The sequence below is a fragment of the Anabrus simplex genome, chromosome 7, assembly GCF_040414725.1.
Source record: "Anabrus simplex isolate iqAnaSimp1 chromosome 7, ASM4041472v1, whole genome shotgun sequence".
Classification (NCBI taxonomy): domain Eukaryota; kingdom Metazoa; phylum Arthropoda; class Insecta; order Orthoptera; family Tettigoniidae; genus Anabrus; species Anabrus simplex.
The window spans coordinates 23,497,628-23,525,408 of NC_090271.1; the positions used below are offsets into that span (position 1 = coordinate 23,497,628).

General features: G+C 40.6%; 1 protein-coding gene across 1 annotated transcript; it reads right to left on the bottom strand.

Moving 5' to 3' along the window:
• Positions 1–2,491: 2,491 nt before the first annotated feature.
• On the bottom strand, positions 2,492–25,846 carry LOC136877669 (uncharacterized). The gene is made up of 4 exons (XM_068228697.1): positions 25,694–25,846; positions 17,359–17,511; positions 7,863–8,045; positions 2,492–2,939 (listed from the first exon to the last, which is right to left on the bottom strand). Exons 1-4 carry the CDS (start codon positions 25,844–25,846, stop codon positions 2,577–2,579), a joined length of 852 nt encoding a protein of 283 aa, XP_068084798.1. The 3' UTR covers positions 2,492–2,576.
• Positions 25,847–27,781: the final 1,935 nt, after the last annotated feature.

Consider the following 27,781-nt stretch of genomic DNA (forward strand, 5'->3'; position numbering starts at 1 on the left):
CTAAGTTTATGTGTTTAATGTCCCTGAATGTGATGTATCTGGACTTATACTTCGGTACTTTGAGCGAGTATGATAAGTATATTAAGTCATGTGTCGATATACTAGGGGTAGGAATTTGTCCATGTGATACTATTTTCTGTGGGTTGTTAGTGACCATTAAGTCAATTAGTGTATGTGAAGATGAGGTATGATTTGTCGGTTTTAGTGGAAGTATTGTCATGTCACACGTCTGGAAAATACTTAAGAGTTGCTTTGTATCTCCAGTCTGTTCCAGTAAATTAGTGAAGTCTCCAAATATTAAAATATGTTCATAAGCAGGTGATAGTCTCTGCAGGATGTCTTCAATGTCTGAGAGGTGACCTACCCGTGGTGGCCGATAAACAACTCCTATTTACTGACCGATGACTGTGTTTATGGGTGATCTGTGTTTCATGCAAATTAAGATAAAGTGTTCCTTGTTTTGAAAGTAATCTGTGAAGAATACGTAGAACATATTTAAGATTTAGCGATGATTTAATGACATTGCTTCTGAAATTAGTTCGTCAGTATCGTAAAGAATAGCTCAAACGTGTATGTGTCTATTAAGCTAAGAAATCTTTCATTAATTAACCACGAAATCAAACTCGGTTGCAATCCCCAATCCGGGGATTTTAACCTTCATTGGTTAATGGCCCTGGGGCTGGGTGTTTGTGCTGTCCTTAACATCCCTGCAACTCACAACCCACAAATAACACTATCCTCCACCACAATAACATGCAGTTTCCTACACATGGCAGATGCCGCCCACCCTCACCGGAGGGTCTGCCTTACAAGGGCTGCACTCGGCTAGAAATAGCGACACAAAATTAAAATGCTGCAGTAAACTGAAGCATATGCCAAAGTATACGCGCCACTTCTCGAATACTTAATCTTTTTTCACTTTTCAGCCACAAGAAGATGACACCAGATATTTTGCACGTACAAAACTACCGAAAAAGACCAGAAACTGTTTACACACTTTAGCACTAGCCGCCAAAAAGCGCGCGTACCTGGCTTTTTTATCGACAGCAGCGCTGCAGGTGGCGGAGAACATGCACACCGTATCTGTTAACATGTGATTCAGAGGGAGTTGTCACAATATTCATTTCTATTCGCCCTGCTAAAACAATGTTAGTTGACTAAATCACAACCCATCTTCCGATTGAGACCAAATCGAGAACTTTAAGAAAATGTTGAGATGATAACAAATTCTACCATGAGAGAAAGAAGACTTATCATTTTATGGGCACATTAACAGGATGAATCCAAAGAGAGTAGCACACAGGATATGTGGGAAATATAGAATTTGAAACACACTGTCAATTCTTAGTTAGACTTAGGTAAAATACATTTTGTTGTACATAAGTATTCTCTGCTATATATTCTTTGAAGTGTTGTTGTGATATTAATAGAGAATTGTAAGATATGTCTTCATTGGTAGACTGATGAAATATAAAATACAAGAAACTCAGTAAAAACCGGTGATTGTGAGCGTGAACACAATAAACGAACAGACCCTAAGTCTACAAGAAAAATGGAAGGCACAACCTTTGTGACTTACTTAGGTTCGCAAGGACTTGGAAGAAGTGGGGGCTGGAGGGAGATATACGGGAAAGAATAAACTTTAGGAAGAAAACTGCGGGATTGAGGAATGCACCGTAGAAACTCGACAAGTCACATAGCATTTCGGTTGAAGGGCGACAAATGACAACTCAAAGATTTAAGAACATCTGAAAGGAGTGCAAATAAAAAGGAATAAGTATGAGAGAGAGAAGATCTGTTGATTGTGTAAACGTGGTCCATAGCTGACTCTAACGAATATAATGATTGGCATTAGCAGTTCTGTCAAAAACAAAGGATCATTATAATAATAATATATTTTGCAGATTAGGTTGGTGCAAACACCAGTACAAGTATTAATTTTAAAACTTCAGCTCAGAACTTACCAACTTAATATTGTTGTTAACGTGTAACACTAGACCAGTATTTACCTATCGAAAGCTAACATCGAAGGTCAAGTGGTACTGAAGTTATCATGTAGGGCGAGGAATTTTCAAGTAAAATATGCATATAAACATGCAAATAACATTTTTATTTTATAACAGAATAATCTCACAATACATAACAGATATATTACAAAGGACGGGTACAAAACAACAGATACACGTTCACTATTACATAATTAACCTCGCTGTATTCTATATTAAACAGTATCCAGATACAAAGAATCCTAAATGATAACAAGTTTAATTTCAAATAATGATGAAGATATTTTAACAATTGTTGAGCCGTTATCTAATGGTTGAAAATGTTCATAATCTGACTTCATCGCTTATTGAATATCAACATTCCAAATTGCTTCTAGAATTTTGAAAGTAAGTACTCATGTTCTTCCTGCGAAATTTTAAGGTGATCGAATCTGGTATATCCATTACCTTTCCTCCTATTCGTGAAGAATATATGTCTTGAAAGAATTGATTTCGTTAACGTTTTGTCCGTCTACACGCCTTAGTTATCATAAGATCACTCATTTGCCGGATATATGCACTGGTAGGCTCTTATTTACCGACGGGAGGAAGATATGATGCACCTCCTGCTCCTCCAGCTCCACCACCGAATCCTCCCCCTCCAGCACCACCCCCGAATCCTCCACCTGCACCACCTCCGAATCCGCCTCCTCCTCCAGTTCCACCTCCACCTCCAGCTCCGCCGCCGTAGTAGGCCTGTCCGGAGTACTGGACATCAGCTATGTAACCGGTGGCGTCACTCGCCGTGTATTTCACCACCTGGTTTCTGCCGTCAGGAAGCAGAACCTGATATTGCCCGTCCACGTTCCCGGCACCATTACCACTTTCGGACTGACTGAAGTCGGCGCCGCTGTAGGCATCTCGGACGGCGTACTGGAAACTGTAGGGCTGTGGCTGAAAGCATAAAAATAAATTACATTATTCATATATGCTATCAAGGAGATCTTGCTAAGCTGTCCTCAACGATTTAATCCACCTTTAATGTGTTATGCCGAGAACATCCACCGAATCAAACTGCAAAGTGTATCTGCCACTCAATTTCTGGGAAATGAATTTTGAGAACTTTGAGAATGTTTCGCAAGTTCACGGACCGAATCTCGCCTCTCTAGTGTGTTTGCACGTTAGGTTGATTAAATCTGATGATGTTCTTTCAACAACAAAACCTGTCATTCCCTCGCAGAGTCCGAGGGATCCCACCTCAAGGGCAGTACAGTAGTAGTAATTGACGATTACGATGTAGTATCATTATGGAATACTCAGCATTTGAGCTTTTTATTTTTTATTTTATTTGTATGTTTAGGCAATGGTTTTGTGAGCAAAGAATTCACAATAGCTTCAGTCGCTTAAGTGCGGCCAGTATCCAGTATTCGGGAGATGGTAGGTTCGAACCCCACCTTCGGCAGCCCTGAAAATGGTTTTCCGTGGTTTTCCATTTTCACACCACGCAAATGCTGGGGCTATACCTCAATTAAGGCTACGGCAGCTTCCTTCCCACTCCTAGCCCTTTCCTGTCCCATCGTCGCCGTAAGACCTATCTGTGTCGGTGCGACGTAAAGTCACTAGCAAAAATAAAAAATCACAAAATCTCTTTCACACATCTTCGTCGAAATATTTGCTTTCTGTCCTTCATAGTATGGTACAAGGTTGTAGACAAGAGAAGTAAGGTATACAGCGGAGTCTATGAAATCAGAACATACAAAAGCACTACGGAGGCGAGACTTGATCTGTGGATCACGCGGCTTGTGAAGTGGAAACTTGCTCTTTGCGTTTGGCGTTGGTTGTGGGATGTTTCGCTGTGAAGCACACTGGAAATGTTCGAATTTCATTTTTGTGGAACTGTGCGAGAGTTTGGTCTTGTAATTTGAACCAGTGAAACTTCTCGCTGTGGCCTGTATGTTTTTTTAAAGATGGCAACGTGTCCTTACAAGTCGTAAGCCGAAGTCTCTCGATGTACAAAGGATATTCTAGATAATACGACCCGTTGCCCGGATATTTTATTTTTGTGGTTCTAAAATTAGCATATGATACTGAGCATATTTGCAAAATGATCTCATGCTCTTACGTACAATAATTCAGAGGATATTAATTATTGACTTTCGTTATTACGGAAACTATATTTTGAGAAGAACGCAATTACAGATTTCACTAATTTTCTTATCAATTTTACAAAAGTTTTCATGGCATCGAGTGACTAAGACTCGAACTGCCGCGTTACTTAGTTTGTTAAGAAGACCATAGGTAGCTAACAAGTCAAAGCATAGAAATACTAATTTTACACCCCAGACACTTTGATCAGCTTTGTTGTAAAATTTCCATTGCAGACTTTAGGTGCCTTTCAGCGCAACGGGTCACAAATAGGAACAGACATGACTTATCAGGCTTGTACATTTAAAAACTGGGACCGGAAATCATTAGAAAACCTTCCCGAGGCCACTGAACTGGAGGGGAGTGTTCGAAGTTAGGGCTCAACAGCGAAATAATGTAAGTACGAAAGGAAAACGGTTCAGAATTTTTTACAAAGGATGACCAATAGATATTTTTGGCTTAAAATTTTCCTGAAAATCTAAATTAATTGCTGATATCATGGATATTTTCGAGATATTGACAACGTAAGTAAATAAAACCATCATCAAAAGACGGTCCATAGAAGTTAACCCGTTTGTTGGTAGTACGGAAGGAAATCTGCTATGAATACAATATACAGTAAGACATTGTTAACTACGATTAAGGTTGCTGCTGCCCGGACCTACAAATGAAAGTATTACGGATAATTAACTTAAACTAGTCACACAGCACAAAGTTCACTGAAACCACATGCTTAAGAACTAAACACGTGCATCGACACTTAAAATGTGTCTATGTAGACTCTTATGCCTTTCAGCGTTCAGTCTGAATGCCTCTGTGAATTCACTAAACGCTTTCACAATCATCTCCGTGGCCTCGTTTAGTTCCATACCTTTATCATAAAAAATGCTAAAACTGAGTCTTATAATCGTGACCTTGGTGTACCTCTACCTCTCTTACCTACATGATCGAGTCCATTGTTCTCCAGGCAAACCCATCCCCCTCCATTACCCTCACAGGACGCCACCACTGAAGTCAGTCCATACGTATAGCTTCAACAGTCGAGATTATTCCTAACCTCCTGCCATTGTCCTCCCTGTGCTTCCCTATCCCTGCAGCAGAGTAAGACCGATGTAAGGTAGTTTCGTCCCAATGCTGACTTCTTTCTTACAGAATATCGTTGATAGGAACTACACGCTCAGTATATTAGTTTTGCGACTGAAATTCTACAGGCATCTTCCACGAATGGACAACAATAGACTTACCAAGAAGATCTCCCGAATAAAATCAATAAGACTGGAAGACGTTGGTTCAAATAAGTCCAAAATTGACCTGTATTCCGCTGGGATTTCTGAACTTTATGTTCTAGACCGCTCCAAATAATGGGATATGGTTAATTCTTTGTCCTCGCCACCCAAGGTAGTTAGAGTAAGAGGTAGGTATCACGCGCAGGTCTCCCCACCACGCTTGGCCGTCGATGACGTCACGTGAACCCTCAGCGCCTTGTCCTCTATATGAGGTAGACTAATACACAGCTGTAAGCTATTCTGTTTTAGCCACAAGTTAGAGATAACTTCATTGATATTTTAACATCACCTAAGACAATGCATTCCACTTCACTATTACAGTAGAGTAATAATAGGAAATACAGTGTGAATCCAGCAGCGTTTCTGAAGTATTTCGATCAGTATAAAAGGATGTAAGAATGCTAAGACTGTGATAGCAGTGGAATGGCCATTCCATATGTTCATGTTCTCAACACCTATGACAACAATAACAGACTCGAACATAAAGCTTGATGACTGAAAGAAATACGTCCGTTGTTACAAGCAGTATTGGGAAACTATATACACTGTCAACAACACAAACAGCAAATGTTCGGAAACTGTCCACAATACAAACAGTACAGTAAATGATTTCCTGCAAGTGCCAAGAAATGACAAATTCCACGTTAATATTACATAGGCCATATTAATGAGTCTGTATATTAACATTCTTAGCACTGCTTTCATATACAACATAATAAATTGCCTTTCATAAAAACATAACGGGTATGTTATACACAAAGAATAATGCTGATATTAAAAAAAAAGAATATCAAACACACTTATCCATAGCATCAGTGGAATTTATTTGCTTTTCTTCTTTCTTTATCGGTGTTGTATTGACAGAAACCCGGTCTCTTCAATGTCTTACTTTTTTTAAAGCGTCCATTCGAATAAAAGAACGGCTTCTCACGAAGCAACTTGCAAGCTCATAAATTTCGGAGAATTTCTTTTTCAGGATATCCGTAAGGTTTGTGATGATGTTAGAACCCTCTTTCAGTTCCTTCCCGTGGTAAAATTGAAACTACCGAGCTCGATAGCTGTAGTCGCTTGAGTGCGGCCAGTATCCGGTATTCGGGAGATTGGCTTCGAACCCCACTGTCGGCAGCCCTGAAGATGGTTTTCCGTGGTTTCCCATTTTCACACCAAGCAAATGCTGGGGCTGTAACTTAATTAAGGCCACGGGCGCTTCCTTCCCACTCCTAGCCCTTTCCTGTCCCATCGTCGCCGTAAGACCTATCTGTGTCGGTGCGACGTAAAGCAACTTGCAAAAAAAAAAAAAAAAGAAGACCATTTTTGAAATTTAATTTCCACCCCTTGTAGTTTGACCTGTTTTCTCTCCGTAATTACTTTCTATATCGAGGTGGTTCTTCTTTATCCTAAAAGCTATATAGCCAGTGAAGTCTTCAAGCAGCTCCTTGGTTTCACGACTCCCCTCGAGCTGTTTTACTAGATCTTCAAGGGCTTTAACGAACCCTTGCTCATCCTCCGATATAAAATAGGATGTTGTGGGCTCAACGCTGGCCTTAGACTGGCACACGATATCCGAGTTTTGATCGAGTTCATCAGTACATATTTGGGCGTAATATTTCATAATCTTCCGGAGAACAGTTGGAATTTCTTATCGCCTGGGAAGCATTGAGGATAAAAGCAACGATTTCACCTTTCGCGTCACAGCTGTCGGAAGAGGATCGTCATAAAGCCTTCCGAACCCTCGAAGCTGAGAAAGATAACTTTCGATAATGTCTTGATTACTTCTGTCACCATTTATTTACGTCAGTGGTTTTAGGGAATACATGAAAGTGTATGTTTCGTTCCTTCGCGTGCCTGCTATGATTTGTGCAGCCTGCAATGACATGACAAAGCATACTGAAAAGTGTACACTATTACTGCTTTTTACGTTTTATCTCATAAAATAAACACACACGGTTTCTTATACACCATAGATATGTTACTATCGTGTACTATTAGCACCTAGCTTCTGCGTGCACAGCGATTCTTACTCAAACTACCTCTACCTCACTCAGAGCAGATTCAACGCGAGGGTCCTGCGTGACGTCACAGCTCTGCTTTGCCACTGCGCACCTCTCTCGTGATCCCTACCTTGTATTCTACGTACCTTGCTCGCCACCAAACAGCACTAAGTCACGACAACCACTCTCACAGGAGAGAAAACAAAAAGTATTGGTGGGGCTCAAGATATGTTGGAAAGGAAAGTGAACTTCCAAAGAAGAACTAGTCATAAGTAACTCTTAGTGGGCTTAAATCAATAATAATTTTGTTGTGAAGGCCCAGCGGGAGTGTAGTTCAGAAAAGGTCATTCTTGTTTTGTATTGAGACTTAAGCCTGCTCAGCACAGCCTCAGTGAACTCTGCAGAGTAAACGTGTCTCTAGCAAGACGAAACACAATAACAACGTTAATGCTTACCGGGCCATTGAAACCTGCTCCACCACCTCCACCACCACCGCCGCCGCCACCTCCGCCGAAGAATCCACCTCCTCCTCCAAGTCCACCACCTCCTCCGGCAGGACCTCGACCGTACCCTGCAGCCCCTTCGCCGCTGACCTTATTCGTTACCATCAGCGCGGTGGCCGCCAGTAGACACAAAATCTGGGGATCAGAGGTAAGTTGTGAAAACTATTATATGAGTTACCATACCCTTGCATTTCTCTTATTATAAAAGTATATTTGCCCCAGTTAGACCTCCTAAATTCCAATCTTAGCTTCATATAATGACGCAGTGCATATTGAAAACCTACTAGTTCTACATATACATTTATTAAAGCGAATACAGCGAATTTTCTGTATCAAAAGTACAAAGTTAGTGAAGATTTCCCTATTAGGACTTCAAACAAAAGCATATTCTCTCTTATAGTAAAAGTTTAAAAACCAAACGTAGTAAATAACAAAACGAACAAGAAAAACGTTATGCATGTCCTTTCAACTAATTAATAATAATAATAATAATAATAATAATAATAATAATAATAATAATTTTCGTTTCTTGTCTTTGTCCCTTTCTTAATCCGTTTACCCTCCAGAGTTGGTTTTTCCCTTGGATTCAGCGAGGGATCCCACCTCTACCACATCAAGGACAGCATCTTGCAGCGTGAGACTGGGAAAGAGGGACAGTACCTCACCCAGAAGGCGTCACCTGGTACACTGAACAGGGGCCTTGTGGGTGATGGGAAGACTGGAAGGGATAGGCAAGGAAGAGGCAACGAAACGGTCGTGGTTTTAAGTTAGGTACCATCACGGCATTTGCCTGGATGAGAAGTGGGAAACCACGGAAAACGTCTTCGAGGATGCCTGAGGGAGGAACTGAACCCCCCTCTACTCAGTTGACCTCCCGAGGATGAGTGTACCCGAACCACTTTTCAAATTAGGAGGCAGAGCCGAGAATCGAACGCGGGCCTACAGGGGTGGCAATTAATCACATTAATCACTACACCAGAGAGGCGGACATAATATTGTCCCATCCGCTGCATTTTATTCATCATCATCTCATCATAGTAATCTTCTAACGCTGTAAACGAGAGGGTAAATATGACTCTGGTAAGACCCCAATTACAGTATGTTTCCAGTGTATGGGTTCCTCGCAAGAATTACTTGAGTCGAGAATGGAAAAAGATCTGGAGGAAAGGAGCGTAATTTGTTCGGTGTGATTTCTGACAAAAGAGCAGTGTTATCGAAAGGTAGGAAAATTTGGACTGGGTAGACCTGAGATAAAGGAGAGGAGCCGCAGGATTAAGCGGCTTGTTTAAGCTTTCAGTGGAGAGACGTTAGTAGACTAATAAGCTTGATAGAAGCTTTTGTACCGAGCTCGAAAGCTGCAGTCGCTTAAGTGCGGCCAGTATCCAGTATTCGGGAGATAGTAGGTTCGAACCCCACTGTCGGCAGCCCTGAAAATGGTTTTCCGTGGATTTCCCATTTTCAAACCAGGCAAATGCTGGGGTTGTACCTTAATTAAGGCCACAGCCGCTTCCTTCCCACTCCTAGCCCTTCCCTGTCCCATCGTCGCCATAAGACCTATCTGTGTCGGTGCGACGTAAAGCAACTAGCAAAAAAGAAAAAAAGAAGCTTTTGTAAGAAAAAGTTGGAATTGAAGAGCAAAAATTGGGTCAAATGTTCATTTATGGAAAGAGAAGCTGAGGACTGGAATAATTTACCAATGGAAATATTCAGTAAGCTTTTTTGAAATCATTTAAGTAGATTACATTCATAACCGATAGGGAAACAGCAAACAGGATGACAGCCCTAAATACACATTAGTGTTGATTGATTGATTGATTGATTGATTGATTGATTGATTGATTGATTGATTGATTGATTGATTGATTGATTGATTGATTGATTGATTGATTGATTGATTGATTGATTGATTGATTGATTGATTGATTGATTGATTGATTGATTGATTGATTGATTGATTGATTGATTGATTGATTGATTGATTGATTGATTGATTGATTGATTGATTGATAAAAGTTTTGTCTGGTCGCTGCAACCACCCTTCTCATTTTTCTACTACCCTCATCATTTCTTGGTAATTCTGATCTCTGAAAAAGACTCCCAGCATATTTTTCAACAGTTTCTTACCGAGTCTCTCTGTTCCCCAGAACTTATTCTTCAAACACGTTTGTTGAAAGTTACTGTGCCTGAAAAAGTAGTCAAAGAGTTTCATTTCATTACTGGCGAATTTTATGTGTTCCTTCATGTGCCTGTTTTAAATAGTCCTACCTTCATTGCGCATTCTGAACGGAGAAACAATGGAAGACTTCAGAGAATGAGGGTATCAGATAAAGAAAAGGGTATGGAAATGATAAACTCCCTCGACTTCGGAAATCTAGCACCGTGCGAGTGTGACGAGAACTAGGTTTGTTGGCTTAAAAAATAAACATAAAACATAAAAACAAAATTAATATAAAAATAATACGAGATACACAATAATAAAAGAAAAAGATTGCTAAAATGAAAACGATGATGCTGGCAGTGTAAAGAACGCCAGACTCAGTGATCAACACCACCTTTGCTTTGCGTCTCACCGACACAGATAGGTCTCACAGGATAAGAAAAGTCTAGGAGTAGGAGGAATGTGACCATAGTCTTAATTAACGCACAGCCCCGGCATTTGCCTAGTATGAAAATAGGAAACCATCTTCAGGGCTGCCGATACTGGGGTTCGAACCCACGCACAGTCAAGTCGCCCGGTGTCGTGGTCAATAACCCAAGCTCCCAGTTTGAGTTACTCCTCTTAGACGCCTCGCAAGACATGTTATACCATTCCTACCCAGCAATGTGGGATGAAAAATCCGGTCAGGAATGGAACGAATTAAGCCTCCATCTAGCGGCGAGGATAGGAATTGTGCCGGTTGCCGAAGCCTGTCGCATTCCTCTGGGGCAATGATTAATGACTGACAGATGAAATGAAATGATATCGGGAAGTGTTGTTCGAATGAAAGACGAAAGGGAAAATCGGAATGTCTGGATAAAACCTGTCCCGCTTCCGCTTTGTCCAGCACATATCTCACGTGGAGTGACCGGAATTTGAACTACGGCACCTAACGGCGAGAGACCGATGTACTGTCGCCTCAGCCACAGAGGCTTGTTTGTTTGTTTGTTTGTTTGTTTGTCCAACCCTTGTCCCGTTTCTCTACGGGGTCGGGTATGAGGTGAGATGAATCTGTCGTGGCGGATTTCCTTTCCTGACGCCAACTTCATCAGCGGAGTTAATGAGAATGATGTGATATATGACAGTAGGAAGAGCCTACTCAAAGTTTAATGTCTCCATTTGACGGACAAATCACCATTAATAGCGTCATATTGCCTCACTCTATATGAGCACTGCGGAGAGTTCTCGAATTTGGCACAGAATCTAGTGGTTAGAAATTGTATGTCACAACCTCACCTACCCTGCCGGCCAAAATTCTGATGGTGAAACTTTCTGACCAACTGCTAACCTCGGTGTCGAACCGTTTAGACTTCAACGCCTTAATAATCTTGGCCAGCAGGCGGCACTGCGAGATATTTTCATTTATTTCAGCAGTCTTGTGAATTCAGTTCCTGACCCTATGCCGTCCTAACTACTTTTACCCAGGTGCCGAAAATTAGTCCCGTAGGAGGTCTTCCCGGGCTTAAGCTGGGTTATTTAAGCACATTCAAATACCACTGGGTAGCGAACCCCACACTCAGCCCAGCGAACAGCTACCACTTACCTTCCTGCACCCCATACTCAGAGACGCCTGTTTCAGTCCTTCAAGATTGAAGGACCTGAGAACACTGATGCCCCTACATCACCCGGCTCATCTTTTATACTCGTGTCTGCGGCTTCTGGAGTCTGCATAAATCTTGGAGGTGTTAGTCAACAACCGGTACGATGAAATCTCCCTGCTCTCTTTCTTTGGTGGAACGAGATCAGGAACTGCAGTGCAGAGTGATGGGTCAAAGGTGAGAAATGGATGCAACACCGCTGCCGCGGCTCATTGACAGTACAGCCCTCCACTAGAAGAAAGTGGGTGTGTGACACACTGCTGTAGCTCTGTACACATACAGCTACATACAGTTCATTAAACCATATCTGCAACGGGAGATGGTCAGCCCTCAACAGGGTTTACTGTGAGTTCCCATTTTCACACCAGGCTGTACTTCATTTAGGATGGTCGCTTCCTTCACACTCCGTGCTCTTTTCTATCCCATTGTCGCCATAAGACCTATCTGTGTTGGTGCGTCGTAAAGCAACAATAAAAAAGACATATCTGTTTTTATTCATTGTGTAATCTAAATCATCACCCCTTAGACAGGTCTTTTCAAGCATATCCAATGGAGATGAGGTATGTGAACCATTCTAACCGCAATATTAAATTTTTGTTAGTACTGGGAATCAAATCCAGGTCCCTGAGGACGACAGCTCATAGCGCAAACCGTTACATCGCCGAAGATTGCCATTTTTGAGGTGAAAATCTTAAATCTGAATTAACTGGGGGAAGGGGTATCATTGCTGTACGACTCAGACAATGTCTGGATTATTTAAACTAATTTAGTTATATGGTACAAACTATTACTTAAAGGAATGTTAGGTAAATGTACAGGAGAGGAATTATATGCAGGTAAATTAATTTAATTTAATTTAAATAACAAACAAACAAACAAAAAGAATGACCCTACAGCTTCGTTATATAACCAGTGCATATGCATAATATACTAATTGCATTAATTATGGTGATCATGACAAATACGGGTGAACCCGTGGCCTTCGTCTTTCTCTGGCGGATATCTTCATTTTAAGTGTCGGACCCTTCCATTTTTTTCTCCCAGATTAGTGTTATATACAGGTTGGTTGCTTAGATATACTTCCTCTTAAAACCAATAATCACTACTACCACCACCACCACTCAAAAATTGCAACAACGAGCGCAATGACGTTATTGTTCTTAAGCCATCCCATTCTGACCCATAATTAGATTCAAGAATATCGAAAATCAGCCAGAAGAGGTCGATGGGATAACAAAAGAAAAATGTATGAAGAAACGATGGGCTACTATAAGCAAAAATATGAGGTCACATCCATCATTTTAGTTACCCGAGGAACCACACTTAAACTGTTTGTCAATTTCAGCAATGCCTTCCAAGTGTGTTGAGATTTCATCTATAACATCGCTATTACTCCCCTGAAAAATGCCATCAAGGTCTTCAAGAACCATACTTATAGGCTTCATGTACATGTGTGACGGGCTTTATTGTAGCTATCTACATCCTGTGCCTCATCGTTTCTTGTTTACCTTCATGTAGGCTTCATCCATTCACATGTATCTATTGCTCTTCAGGTAACCTGCTCTTTGTTCTTGGGCAACCTGCGGCTGTTGCGGAAAGATTTTAAAACTAATATTGGTTATTTTAGATCACTTTGTTAATTTGACTTTCGATACGCTGTAGCCAAATGCAAGATATTTGGGTTTTATATATGGTGAACTTCTGTCTTGGTCTGCCCATGCTGTATCCTTATTTAGAAATATATATGTATTGAAAATCCACAGCATGTTTCCAGTCATTTGATCGGGTCAAGAATGGAATGAATGAAGCCCCCTTCTAGCGGCCAGAATGGGAAATGTGTTGGCTGTCGAAGCCTGTCGCACTCCTCTGGGGCAATGAAATGAAATGGTAATGGAGAATGATGGAATTAAGACGACAGGGAAAGTCGGAGTACCCGGAGAAAAACCTGTCACGCCTCCGCTTTGTCCAGCACAAATCTCACATGGAGTGAGCGGGATTTGAACCACGGAACCAAGCGGTGAGAGACTGGCGATCTGCCGCCTGAGCCACGGAGGATCAGAAGTATTGCATTAGTAATTCACTTCCACTTCCAACGTAAAAAAAATTCGCCAAGCAATTTGACAACGTTTCTCGGATATGGTCGCTGAGAGCGGGTGGCGGTGGGTTCGAATAAAAACGTCGTCAGCCATGAGGATGGATTGCCGAGCTTTCCTACGTTCTCACCAGTCAAATGCTGGGATTGTACCTGTAGTGAGGCTAGGGCTGCTACCTTCCAATCGCAGTACTTTTCTATCCTTCCATCAACGGGAGCATTTGTTGGTTGTGATGGTGCGACGTTAATGCATTAGTAAAAAAGGAGAAGAAGAAGAAAACTATTCGAATCACTTGCATTAATTCATTTTGATCATTACGATATGGTTTGTATTAACATCGGCGAGGAAATGGCAGTGTGTTCAGAATGCTTGAGTGGGCTTCGTTACGCTGACCATGTTACACCGCAATATGCGCGGCTCAGCTGACTTCGCTTGAAAGAACGCCACATGTTTCCTTTTGCAGAATATTCTGAAAACGTCTCAACCACTAAGTGAACTCCTTGGTCGCCTCAAATGTGCCTGGACGAACTAAAAGGGCTCTACCGCATCCTCCTCGTTTACAGAACAGCAACTTACACTATGACTGTCAGATAAACAGTCAGATACGTAGGCTGCAGTTTGGTAAACTAGAAGTTAATTCTTTTCTTGCGTACTACCAACTGATTTTACCGACGGTATTGTTATGCGGAAGATGTAGTAACATTTTTATTGCGTTGTTAATAGGGTTACTGAAAATGTAGTGAAATTTAGCGCGGTGGTGTACGTGTTCCCGTTTGTTTAGCGTTATTCCTTTTGACATTGTATTACTAGAGTCCAATATCAGACTCATATTAAGCTACAATATGGAAGTTCAGGTCAGAAACAGAATTAGGACTGAAATCTACACATACTAAGAAATGTTAACAACAGTATTAACTATGTAACGAAACTACCACACGGTATAATTTTGTTTCTTGTCTGATACTATTTACGAGGATGCGCGTTACGGCGAAAGTAAAGTTTTTATTCGTAATTAATGCTACTCTCCGCCTCTGTGGTGTAGTGCTTAAAGTGATTTTAATTTCAATATAATATAGTTTCAGATTACATTTCATTCATACATTTCACTAGAATATTAAATACCGGGCAAGTTGGCCGTGCTAAATTCAGACAATAATTTTTACTTAAAATGCAGTAGGGTGGAACAGCTGTGCAGCTGTGAGCCGTGAGCTTGCATCCGGGAGATAGTGGGTTCGAACCCCACCGTCGACAGCCCTGGAGATGGTTTTCCGTGGTTTCCCATTTTCACATCAGGCTGTACCTAAATTAAGGCCACAGCCGATTCCTTCCCACTGCTAGCCCTTTCCTATTCCACCGGCGTTATAAGATCTATCTGTGTCGGTACGACGTAAAACAATTAGCGAAAAAGAAGAAGAAGAAGAATTTAAATACAAATTCAGTGAGAGAAAAGTTTGAGTAAATAAATTGTAAACTGTTCTCTGCTCGATGATGATGATGCTTGTTGTCTAAAGGGGCCTAACATCTAGGTCATCGGCCCCATTGCTCAGGTAACAACACTTCATACGTTGGCCTTACCGTCATAGCAGTAGTGATTCTTTCTTTCTTTCTTTCTTTCTTTCTTTCTTTCTTTCTTTCTTTCTTTCTTTCTTTCTTCCTTCCTTTCTTTCTTAATCTGTTTACCCTCCAGGTTTGGCTTTTCCCTCGGACTCAGCGAGGGATCCTACCTCTACCGCTTTGGGACAGTGTCCTGGAGCTTTAGACTCTGGGTCGGTGGATACAACTGAGGAGGATGACCAGTGCCTCGCCCAGGCGGCCCCGCCTGCTATGCTGAACAGGGGCCTTGGTGGGGGATGGAAATATTGAAAGGGATAGACAAGGGAGAGGGAAGGAAGCGGCCATGGCCTTAAGTTAGGTACCATCCCGGCATTTACCTGGAGGAGAAGTGGGAAACCACGGAAAACCACTTCCAGGATGGCTGAGGAGGGAATCGAACCCCCCTCTACCCAGTTGACCTCCCGAGGCTGAGTGGACCCCGTTCCAGCCCTCGTACCACTTTTCAAATTTCGTGGCAGAACCGGGAATCTAACCCGGGCCTCCGGGGGTGGCAGCTAATCACACTAACCACTACACCACAGAGGCGGACAAAGTGATTCTTACTTGTCAATATTTAAATGTTAAAGTTCAGATTATCTTGGATAAAAATGTGTTGTGTTGCTGTCATATGGCAAATACGACACCGCCTAAAGGATTATTCCATGAAATAAAATTCCTGGGTAAAAATACCTGATTAGCGTGATTAGCTAAGGAGCGCAGCGAGGAATCCAGTCGGCCGTGGTTTCAATTAATGCCATGTTCAAATGTTGTAATGAGCAGGCAGTATAAGCAGCCATCGGATGCAGATCGAGCAGGCAGTGGTTCGGAACTAGCGCACATTTCCCGGCTTTGTATATATCGTAGGCAGCGATACGACGTAAGATAATTTATTTTTACTATTTAATGCAACGTATTATTATATAGATAGGTAGATAGATAATGCCTTTATTGGTGGAGAAGTTAGGGCTCAAGGGCCTCTCTTACACTTAACCACTAGAAGAGTATACATTTATATAACATGAAATGAAAAATCCACAGCATTTTTCCAGTCATTCGACCGGGTCGGGAGTGGAATGAGTGAAGCCCCATCTAGCGGCGAGTATCTGAAATGTGTCGGCTGCTGAAGCCTGTCGCACTCCTCCGGGTAATGATAAATGACTGATAGATGAAATGAAATTGTAATGGAAAGTGTTGCTGGAATGAATTATGACAGGGAAAACCGGAGTACCCGGAGAAAATCCTGTACTGCTTCCGCTTTGTCCAGCACAAACCTCGCATGGAGTGACTGGGATTTGAACTACGGTATCCAGCGGTGAGAGGCCTGCGCGCTGCCGCCTGAGCCACGGAGACTCAGTTGTGTAACATGTAATTGATAATTTAATAAGTAGTTAGTTTCTTTTTCCAAGACAGTGATAGAATGGTGACTGGCAAGCACTCACTTTAGTGTAAATACTTAGTAGCAAGTACTTGTGAAGTCAAAGAAATATAACCTCCTTAACGTACTCATTCGACGAACGAATCGCCATGAACAACGTCGTATACCTTTACTCCATATGTGCGTCGCGAATAGATTTTGAATAGAACCCAAGCTTTTGACATGCACTATAGCGTTTAGGAAATGTGTTCTTCACCTCTGGTACCCTACCGACTAACATTTAGAAAGTAAAAAATAATGTTGGACTATAGGGACTCGAACCCATAAATAACTGCGTGGCAGCACTAACCGATGTTGCCGTAAGGATTAGGACTACCTAGTAAATTTGCTGTTGAAATGCTTGCGTGCAGCTTATATAGTCAGTAGCAATAACTTGCTAGCTTGTGAATTCTTTCAAAATTCGGTGATAGTTGGACAGGAAGCAAAATATGTTTTATAAATATATACATAGATAACATTATAACAACTTATTTTTCGTATAGCATCATGCAGATGTAGATTCATCTTGATGTATAGCCATCTTGATTCTTACAGTAGCGTCCTCGATAGGAGCTAAGTTCCAGATGAGAGCGTTAACTGTCTCTCCAATTTCAGCATAGCTGAACTCGAGAATATTCTCCCAGACTGCACATAAACGAAAGTCGTAGTCCGCGTTTTCAACCGAAATTACAGATAAATGTGCAACCTGTCACATCAATTTAAACTGCACTTTTATCTGGCTGTCGTAGTACAGGGCCTAAATCATAGAGTAATCGTAACTCTTATCAGCGGACGTGAGAGAAATGTGTAGCAACTCAGCTTTTACGTGTGTAGAAACGTGAATGAATGTTTTCCTCCTTTTCCCGTATCTTCGTCGTTGTTTTCTTCGTCAGTATTTCTTCTCTTCAACTCTTTATTGGATACGATATTTCAGTCTGCACTTGTCTCTTTTCTTTACGGGATCAGATATGAAATTATCTTCGTGGAGATATGTTACAAACAGATGCCCTTCCTAACGTCAACCTCATCAGAGGACTAATAGCGTGACGTGAATTGACGTGATATATGTTAGCAGGAAGGGATGCATAGCCTACTCCTGACGAATAGCACCAAGAGGTCTGCTCAGCTTCTCCATCCGACGGACGAATCACCACCAATAGCATCATATGTCCTCACTTCACTAGAATCCAGGCATTTGGTACCATATCTATTGATTAGAAATTGTCTACCACACCTCTCCTACCCGGCGGACGAACATTTTTCCGACCAACGGGACCAACCGGCTAACAGTGATGTCAGACCATGGGACCATAGGACTTGTATGTAGCCAGCATACATCATTTTGCAATTCGTTTCTACTTCTTGCATTATTTTAATTAGTAAATTGAGTTCAATTAGGTTAGGTTAGGTCAGAGGGCACTACGTGTAGAAGGTCTGTCCTTTTCCCCTGGCCTTCCATAGATTCTGTAAAGGTTTATGGTAAATATATACTCAATGATTGTATGAATCAATGAATGGAGGCACTTGAGCGTTACTACTGTTTGTGCGCCCTTGGCGTAGCCACGTTGAAGTAACGGATCTCGACACATCTCTGAAGTTAGGCAACATAAGGCGTGGTCAGTACTTGGGTCGCGAGTCACGTGAGGTTGGCTAGAGGAGAAGCTGAAAGTAACTGCCCACAGTACCGCAAAAAAACTCCGTATCAGGATGTCTCATCCGTGGTCTGTGGCCTAGATTCAGATTTGGATAAGGCACACTGGAAAATAAAATAATATTTAACTTTACTGTAATTTATTCTTATTTGTGATCCCATTATATTTATCCTGTCACTAAGTTAGATTATTTAGTTAATATTGTGACTTCTATTATTATTATTATTATTATTATTATTATTATTATTATTATTATTATTATTATTATTATTATTATTATTATTATTATACTACTACTTGGTCTTCATGGCGGACTGTGATGAAAGCCTGCATTCTAACATATTGGAACATATTGCAGATGAGCAATTCCAAGGTGGTGGTGGTGGTGGTGATTATTGTTTTAAGAGGATGTACAACTGGGCAACCGCCATCTCTTAACACTAATCAGAGGGAAAATTATGAAAGGGGTTCGACTTTTAGAAAAATGAAGGTGGTGGTGGCAGTGATTATTGTTTCACATATGATCTATCTGAAAAGAAAAAAAGTGGGTGGGTACGACGTGGTGGAGAGATTTTGAGCGGGGGTGGGACGATGTGACATGTAAAAATAACTGAAAATGACCAATATTAGTGTCCAATATACAGTTTTCGGGGTCTCTGATGTGAATAAATGCCGTTTAAGTCAAAGTTCAGCTGCGATCGACATGGAGGGTGAGAAGGGGCGAAAGAGAAAATGTATAAGTTGACTGAGATTATGTATTGATATATGGGTGTATGTTCCAGCATAGCTCTCACCCAAACTTGCTATACATATGATTTGCTACCTGGAAGAATACTCTGGTGGTAAGACACCTCTGACACCCCTAGGGCAGGGGGTTGACATGTAGAAGTAATCGAAAATGATCGGTATTAATGTTGAATCCATTGCTTTCAGAGTCGCTGAGATGAACAGTGACACTTCGAATGCTGTTTAAATCAGAGTTCAGCCCCAATCGACATGGCAGCTGAGAAGAGGTGAAAAATGTCCAAAATGGCTGAGATTAGTATTGAATCGTCATTTTTCACGGTCGCTAGTCTGATTGCTGACAGTCTCAATGACAGTTGGAATAGTGTGCATCTGTCTGTAGCGTGACGTGTAAATACTTTAAGTCATCACTTATTTTATTAGTTATTTGAGTGGACAAAGTTTGACGTGAAACCAAACAATTTCAAACTAAAACTTAAAATAAAACACATAAAAATAACTCTAAAACTGGAGAAGAGTTCGCAAAGTATTAGTCAAGATCAGAATAAATAAATCTGTACTAGAGCTAGTAATGTATACATGCGGTGTTGCTCGGAGTGATAACTTCTTCACGGACTATATATTTGTGGAATGGCGTCTACCTCGGATTGGTGTAAGCAATTTAGCGTCGACAGCTTTGTCTCGAGAAACCGACACGGTAACCAGTGTTCGTCATATCAGTGGTAGAATGAGGCCATTTTGGTGGACGTAAAAACAAGTTTTGGAAGATGTTGATGCTGGACGTATTAGACCTATAACGGGAGGCTGAAAACAAAGCGTGAGGAATAAAGGGAAAACATTAATTAAAATCCTGAACACTGCGGAAGGAAGAGAAAATTATTTATTGGACATAAAATCGTATGCCCTGGACCAGTACCAGACCTATTTCATTTTCTCGTATTGACATGGTTATTTTTCCTGTGTAACACTACCGTGACTTTTAAAAATAAAAATTGCCGCTTACTTTCCACAACAAACAAAAATGTAGGGTGGAAATTCTAAATGGGCTAAATGCCAAAAAGGTCGTTTTGAGATAATCAAGAAAAACGGCATAGCTGTGATCTTAATGGCAGAATACCTTTCACAAAAAACGTTCGGATACACATTGAGGTTATGAATACAATAGCAGAAGCTTATCTCAGTGAAAGTATTGATAAAAATATAATATCGTGAAAAACAGAAAATGCTACGTGCCACATTGATTTCTCTTCTTAGAGAGCTATGTCTGACGTTCTGTCAGCACACGGATCTGAATACAAAGCTTATACAGTATTATAACTCCTATACTATTAACATGACAAATCAAAAAACCATTTGGATAGACACTGACATTAACAAAGGAATATTCGTAGGTTATCTCAATAATCACATACTATAAGGCATTTAAACAATAATACTCAGTTTATAACACAGAAAACTGGCAGTTACTCCTTTAAGAACTAAACGCCCCTAACCACAAAAATAGGCATAAAAGATTCTTTTCATAAATGGAGTTAAGCATTGAAAGTAAGTCTTTCTGTTTAGCGGGAGTGAGTTCAAATTAATGAGAGAGCATTTCCAACCAGACAGTATATATATATCATTGATACTACGGCCCTTTCAAGGAACGTTACACACTGACCAGTCTTCCAATACACTGACTATTTTACAACACGGGGATTCTACTCGCATCCGCACCACATCTGAAATATTCAGTCTTTTAGTGTTGATAACACGTGAAGATACTTCGTCAAAATTAAATAACTCTCCTCCCATTTGTATAGTTTTGCAGGCCTAGTACTGCAGATGACAGATATATCACCTTCAGGAACTTGACATTTTGAGACCTTCCATCGCTTCTCGATAAGAGCTGAGAAAATGTGGCGAACTGTCAGAAACTTGTTATCATACCTCTTAAATTGCCCTGTAGCAACTAAATGCATATACAAGAACAGCATCATACGGTTTTTTAACTGTCCGGCACAGTTGTCGCTCCATATACACAGGTTATTTTTTGTAAGGGATGGCATTATTAAGAGGCTGAAGGAGACATTTGATTCACCCTCATAGCAGATGCACATCACCCCATCGTCAGTGTCACATACATGAATTCAAAAATGATAACATCCCAGTTGTCTACAATAATACAAATTGGAATGAGGAAACTGGCTATGGTACACTGTCTGATCGAGTGGCAGCAATTTTTCATATTTTGGAAGCCACTTTCTGCCTTGCCATGGTGTATCTCCAGTTCCGCTTTTCTGAAGCTGCTTCATGTTTATCTTTACCATTGCTGCATATATTGAGATATTCACAGGTTCTGCATGCATCTATGTGTGGTTCTTCTAAATGACAGATCCGAGAAATCATGGCGGAAAACCTCGCGGTAAAGTTTGTATGTTTTTCCATAAATGCTCCCCAGAGTCTGTGCAGATTAATGAGAACTTAGATCCTGTGTGTCTGTTGTAATGACTAGAATCCTTTGGAAAAGACATGATGTGTTTGACTTCTTCTCTATCAGATGGTAGGAATGTGGAATGAGGTTTGCACTCTCTCCTATCTGTACACATTTTTCACCTGCTTTCTTTTCCTTCACCACGGTTTCTACCCTTTTGGAGTGAGACCAAAAGTTTCCATAAAGTTTTTCTTACATACCGGGTGGTGTTTTCCAGGCGAATCTGGAATAGTGAAAGACCCATTACACTGTCGTCGACTCTCGGATAGATCATTGGTTATTATACAAGGCTGGGAAATGAGCTATGAGAAGTCAGGTCACCCACGGCCGACTTGATACGTCTCTCTAGCTAGCTAGAGGAGCGCAGCGAGGGACCCAGTCGGCCGTGGGTCACCGAATTTAGTTTTCAGTTCTCCCGCTAGGATTGCCTTTCTAAAACAAAAGTTTTGAATGTCTTCTTATGTTCAGCATGGATCTTGTGACACGTGCTTGTGAAAATTCGCTAATGTATAGCTTATTATGATACTTGTGGAGAATCCACGTATTCTGAATGTTGCTTATGATCCATTTTTGTTGAAGTGCAAATATTCCGTCAATATGATATTATGTTTGTCTTCTTGTAAAGTTGTTTACATCAGTATTTTGAGTCGTCGCAGTATGTATGCTCAGTCAACACGTATTTTTGAAGTGTTTTGAAGTGTTTGTGAGAATATATAGTCAATTTATACACAATACTTAAAAAAATAGTCTTTGTAGTGGGTCTACAGTTCAGAGTCACCACTTGAATCTCACATCACTGCCTAGCCTAACTTAGACTTAACACTTTTCTGTCCAAAGGTTTTCTGTGCGTATCATAATATGATACACGAATTCTGTAATATGTGGAAAGACCTTTGAACAGAATGCAGAGCAATTTATTACAGAGCTTGTCTTCAATACTGACAGCATCTCTCTCTACAGTGCATCAGTTATTCCAAGAGCTTATACAAATTCCTGTCATTGACCAGCTTTGATTTTATTGCAATCTCATCTACGATGAGAGAAGCAACCTTTTCATTATCGTGCTGTAAAGATTTTGTTTCTACAATCAGACGAGCTCGTACCAAATAAGTAAATCCTATCTCTCCTCCTGAATGGCCAACGTAAGTGTTTAAAGATTTTTGTATGATAGGTGCAAAATATTAAGAGATCTTAGGAACCTGTAGCCTGTGGGGAATCTGTTGGGCAGTAGTATGCAGACCTTTATAGTATTCTCTCTGAATTTACACTTCTGTTTACAGAAAGCTTGAATCTGTCAATCAATAAATATGCTTTCAAATCACCTTGTTCAGCTAGTTCTGTACTTTTTAGTTGACTCTCAAGTCCATGTTGATTTTTTTCAATTTTTGAGTTGATGTGGTAATACTATTTGTCTGCTTCATTGTAAGTCCTGTTTGTTTCCTACATTTTCTAACTATTCTTTTCAGTTTCAAACCTGCTTTAGTGCGGTATAGTTTAAAATTAATAGAACGCTCTGTGCCTGTGGTTTTATATAATGGTTCACAGATGATTGCAGGTGGAGGGTCCTTCTTTTCGCTGGCTGTGGTTGGTTCTACTTGAAGTTCAATTTTCTTTTAGATTTTAGCTTCATTTCTCACTTCTGTAGCCTTCCTCTTATGTGGCATTCCTGTGTGTGATTGTGTTTGTTTGTGTCCAGGAAAACTTAATTGAATGACATTCGAAAGTACGATTTATAGTGCTATGTTTACACTAAGCTGAGTCTTTAAAATGTACTGCAAACAGTGGAATGCACACTGGGTTTCCACAGAGATCCCAGTCTATTTTCTTGACGAGAACTTTCCAAACACCATTTAGTTTCAAGTTTCTCGTCTTTCGGAAATCTGTGAAATGAAATACCACATCCTTTTGAGGTCTTTGATGTACAGTAAAGAACGCTAGAGTAGACCATGTTTTTTTAAGAATTATCCGATGTTCGCATTATGTAAATATGATTATTAATTTCTATCACTAAATTATGATCACCCACACTAACATAAGAAAGCTCATAAAGTAATAATATACGTCTTGGCATGCTCATGAATGTTTGAATGAGAACTTCGCCCGCGCATTTTTTTTCTTTTTTTTTTTTTACTAAGAAGAGCGCACCTAGCGGGAAAACGATGCGTTTCACGAGCCTGAGCGGGAACCAGTTTCACGACCAGCGAGGCCATGTGTTTCCTAGCCTTGTATAATAACGTAAGCAACGATTTAGATACACAAATCCCATTTTTCCAGATTTTGGCACTTAGCCCGTTTAGAACTTCCACCCTACAAATGTCTTTCACATTCCTTCTCTAGGACGAATGAACGCTAAGTTAGACATGGCAAGTGGTAGAGGCAGGAGAAGTTAGACTTACAAAAGTACGTATTTAAAGGTTAGTGGCGTGCCTGAAATATTCTATAATGTTTCAAGATTATCACCCTTCACCCATCCCGCAATTCGTGGTAGGGAAAATGTTGGAAATTCTAAGTTCCCATGGAGGGATTTAGATTCTTTTCCACCAATATCAAAAATCAGATCAAAAATTAGATGGATGGCTTTTCCGGCGTTTGCTCTATTAACCAGCGTTTCGTCTTAGGTCTGACACTAGACTCTTCAGAGTGGGATGTGTCAGACCCTACCCACTGACGCTGGGGTGTATGCAGGTGAACTTATCAGAAGCTTATTTATGAAGCACAGTCTGATAACTGCATACGGGAGATAAAACTCCACAATGGAATTAATGCCCGCCTAGCAATTCCAAATGGAAATTCTAAGTTCCCATGGAGGGATTTAGATTCTTTTCCACCAATAGAGCATATCAAAAATCAGATCAAAAATTAGATGGATGGCTTTTCCGGCGTTTGCTCTATTAACCAGCGTTTCGTCTTAGGTCTGACACTAGACTCTTCAGAGTGGGATGTGTCAGACCCTACCCACTGACGCTGGGGTGTATGCAGGTGAACTTATCAGAAGCTTATTTATGAAGCACAGTCTGATAACTGCATACGGGAGATAAAACTCAGGAAGATCAACAAATTTCCACTCAAATGTTCCATAAATTTAACCTTTTGTAATATTGTATGGTGGTCCTGCAATCATTTTTTAAATTAAGTTTTTGGTTATCAACAAATTTCCACTCAAATGTTCCATAAATTTAACCTTTTGTAATATTGTATGGTGGTCCTGCAATCATTTTTTAAATTAAGTTTTTGGTTCTATCCCCTTCCCCCTCCAGCACCGAGGAGGGGGACGATAGGGATAACTAACTAGTTATTAACTAATAACTGTCCGAAGTTTTGTTGACAATGGACCAGTGGTTTAAGACGAGGTGTGGTCAAACATACTCACTTACATACATAAATACAATTAATTGTATTTGTATTAATTTGTGGTGATACAATTATTATTATCAGTAGTATTATTGGAGGAATGCTCTGAAAATGACATGCAACTTGGCGCTTGTAAGAGCCTTACCAGGAAGATCGCATTATGATACCCACCGCAGAAGTTGCAGTGAGTCTGAAACATTAGCTAACGTCTTGAGTATCTGTCTCTTTGTGGTGAAACTCTTAGAAACACCATCAGGTCATCTATTGTGCAATCCTTCCGAGTCAAAGACTTTCATGTACACGAGGAGGTTCATGGCCTTGCAAAAACGGCAGCACAAGGGGAACTGATATGATCACCATTACCGGAAAGCAGGTTATATTCGAGACCTCACGATCAGATACGAGTCGCATCTAACTCAACGAGCCGAAGTTGATGATGAAATGAAACATATTATACTTCTAATACCATAATACAATGCTCTTCCTATCCATTATTTTCCTTAAGACTGATCTCGCCTCAGCCACATATGGACATGCAGTCCATCAGCTAATATATTTATAACCCGTGTTTCACCTACAGGTATATCACGGGATATTTACAGTTATGATAACAACATATGGGTAAATTATTGAAATGAATGGAAGATTCTCCTGAGAAATTCTCTTACTTCGACAGTGTTCCAGTGGTACTTCACAATCGTAGGCAGGGGAGTTGATCGTAGCACAGCTGGTCGTTCTCTTGAGTTTGTGGTGCATTCAGTCAACAGGTGTCGAACAGTCTGTGGATATTTTTCCGGGCAGCTCCAGGGTGGTGAATCCATTATGTTCATTTTATGGAGATAGGATTTAAAGCGACCACGATTTGTAATAAACTGGGTGGTTATGAAGTTGGGCCAGATAGATGAGTACAGTCTGTGTGGTATATTAGGAATTAATAATGTTGTATGGAAGGAATCTTCGAAGCTGGTATATATGCAATTCCAAATTGTTGTATAGTATTCAGTTAATACTTGTTTGGCATAATTTATAGGTGATGATTTGTAGTCTATTGTAGATTCATAGCTGGCAGCAATCCTGGCAAGATAGTCAGCTCTCTCGTTCCCCCGAAGTCCTATGTGTCCTTTAATCCAGTTTTAATCTTGCTCGTTTTGTTCAGGGTAATAAGTTTGTCTCTGATTTGAGTGGCGAGAGGATGGTTAGTTTTCTTATTAGCTACGGCAAAAATTGCAGCTTTTGAATCAACATGAATAGCATAAGTTGAAGTATAGTTTTTATGTAATTCTATCCATTCCACAACCATGATGATGCCCAATAGTTCGGTGTTCATTTTCCTATGCTTGTGTGCAAAGGAAAATGAACTTAAATATGTTATACTATAGGAGTACGTGATGCGGAAATACAGTACGGTACGGTATGGTAAGGTTACTCTTCCTTCACATATTAGCACACGGGATCATACTGGGTAAGTAATATATCTAGGGATGACAGGAGATTACATAAGAAAGTAGTTGAAAGAGTAAAAGATATAGAAAGACAAACAATAAGGGCAGAAAGCAACAGCAAGGGAACACTAATAGAGTTTTGTAAAAGAAGTGAGAATATGACTATAAGGGCACAAATGTTAACAAAAAGGGAAATGAGAGGAATAATCTGGTGGTTGATGGGAGTGCATAACAATAAAGCTTTAAGGGAAAAAACGAAAATAAATGTATTTTATGTAATTCAAATATGGAAGTGGCACATTTGATTAAGGTCTGTAAGGAAACAAGAAATATTAGAGGGAAATACTTAGAAAGGAAAGAGTTGGATAAAATTTTAAATGAACATGAACATTCCACACTTTCAAGGCTATTAAACAGAGAATGGAAGAAACCGGGAAAAATAACAAAATTATTTAATATTATTAGAGATATTTGGGAAAAAATGTAAGGAAAACAGAGTACGTTCAAATTTAACTACATTTAATATTTTAGATTACAATAAAGGAATACGCTCTCCCCAGTTGGTGGTCATCCGTGACTGGGAGAGAAGTGTACTCATTCATTCATATTAGCACAGGAAAATGAGCACAACGAAAAATTGTTCTGATGGACTGGATATCTTATGTGGTTGGGAGGCGTGACCAGTATTAAGGAGAATAATGAAGAGGAAGAGCATTGTAAGATACGTTGTGTTAGAACTAGGCCATACGGTGCCGTATTACACAGAAAAATACCAGCTAGAGGAGTTTCAGTTGATCGGTCTTGTGATGGGTGCCATGCGGATGAACCCCGCCCTCCAACACACACACACGCAAGGAGGTGTACATCATAAGATTCTTCGGGACCAGCACTGATGAACTCGTGGATAGGGACTAGAAGCTCTCAGTGGAGAGGCATCATCATCCCACTGAAGGTTAGCGCACAGTGAGAGTAGCACAGACCGTCTTCCTCGTCAACAGTCAAGATTTTCTTCTGAAATGAAATGGCGTATGGCTTTTAGTGTCCGAGGACATGTTCGCCTCGCCGGGTGCAGGTCTTTTGAGTTGACACCCTTAGGTGACCTGCGCGTCGTTAAGAGGATGAAATTATGAAAACGACACACATACCCAGCCCGTATGCCAGCGAAATTAACCAATGATGGTTAAAATTCCCGACTCTGCCGGGAATCGAACCCGGGACCCCTGTGACCAAAGGCCAGCACTTTAACCATTTAGCCGTGGAGCCAGACTGGGGTTTCTTCTGAAGACGCAGAGCAAAGTTCTCTGCGAAATGTAA

Excerpts from the sequence above, each read along its gene's own strand:
- LOC136877669 (XM_068228697.1), bottom strand. The coding sequence starts at position 25,846 with ATGGATTCACCACCCTGGAGCTGCCCGGAAAAATATCCACAGACTGTT. Across the intron at positions 17,512-25,693 it reads ACCACTGGAACACTGTCGAA|GTTGCACATTTATCTGTAAT; the intron begins GTAAGAGAATTT and ends TTGATGTGACAG. Across the intron at positions 2,940-7,862 it reads GAGCAGGTTTCAATGGCCCG|CCACAGCCCTACAGTTTCCA; the intron begins GTAAGCATTAAC and ends TTATGCTTTCAG.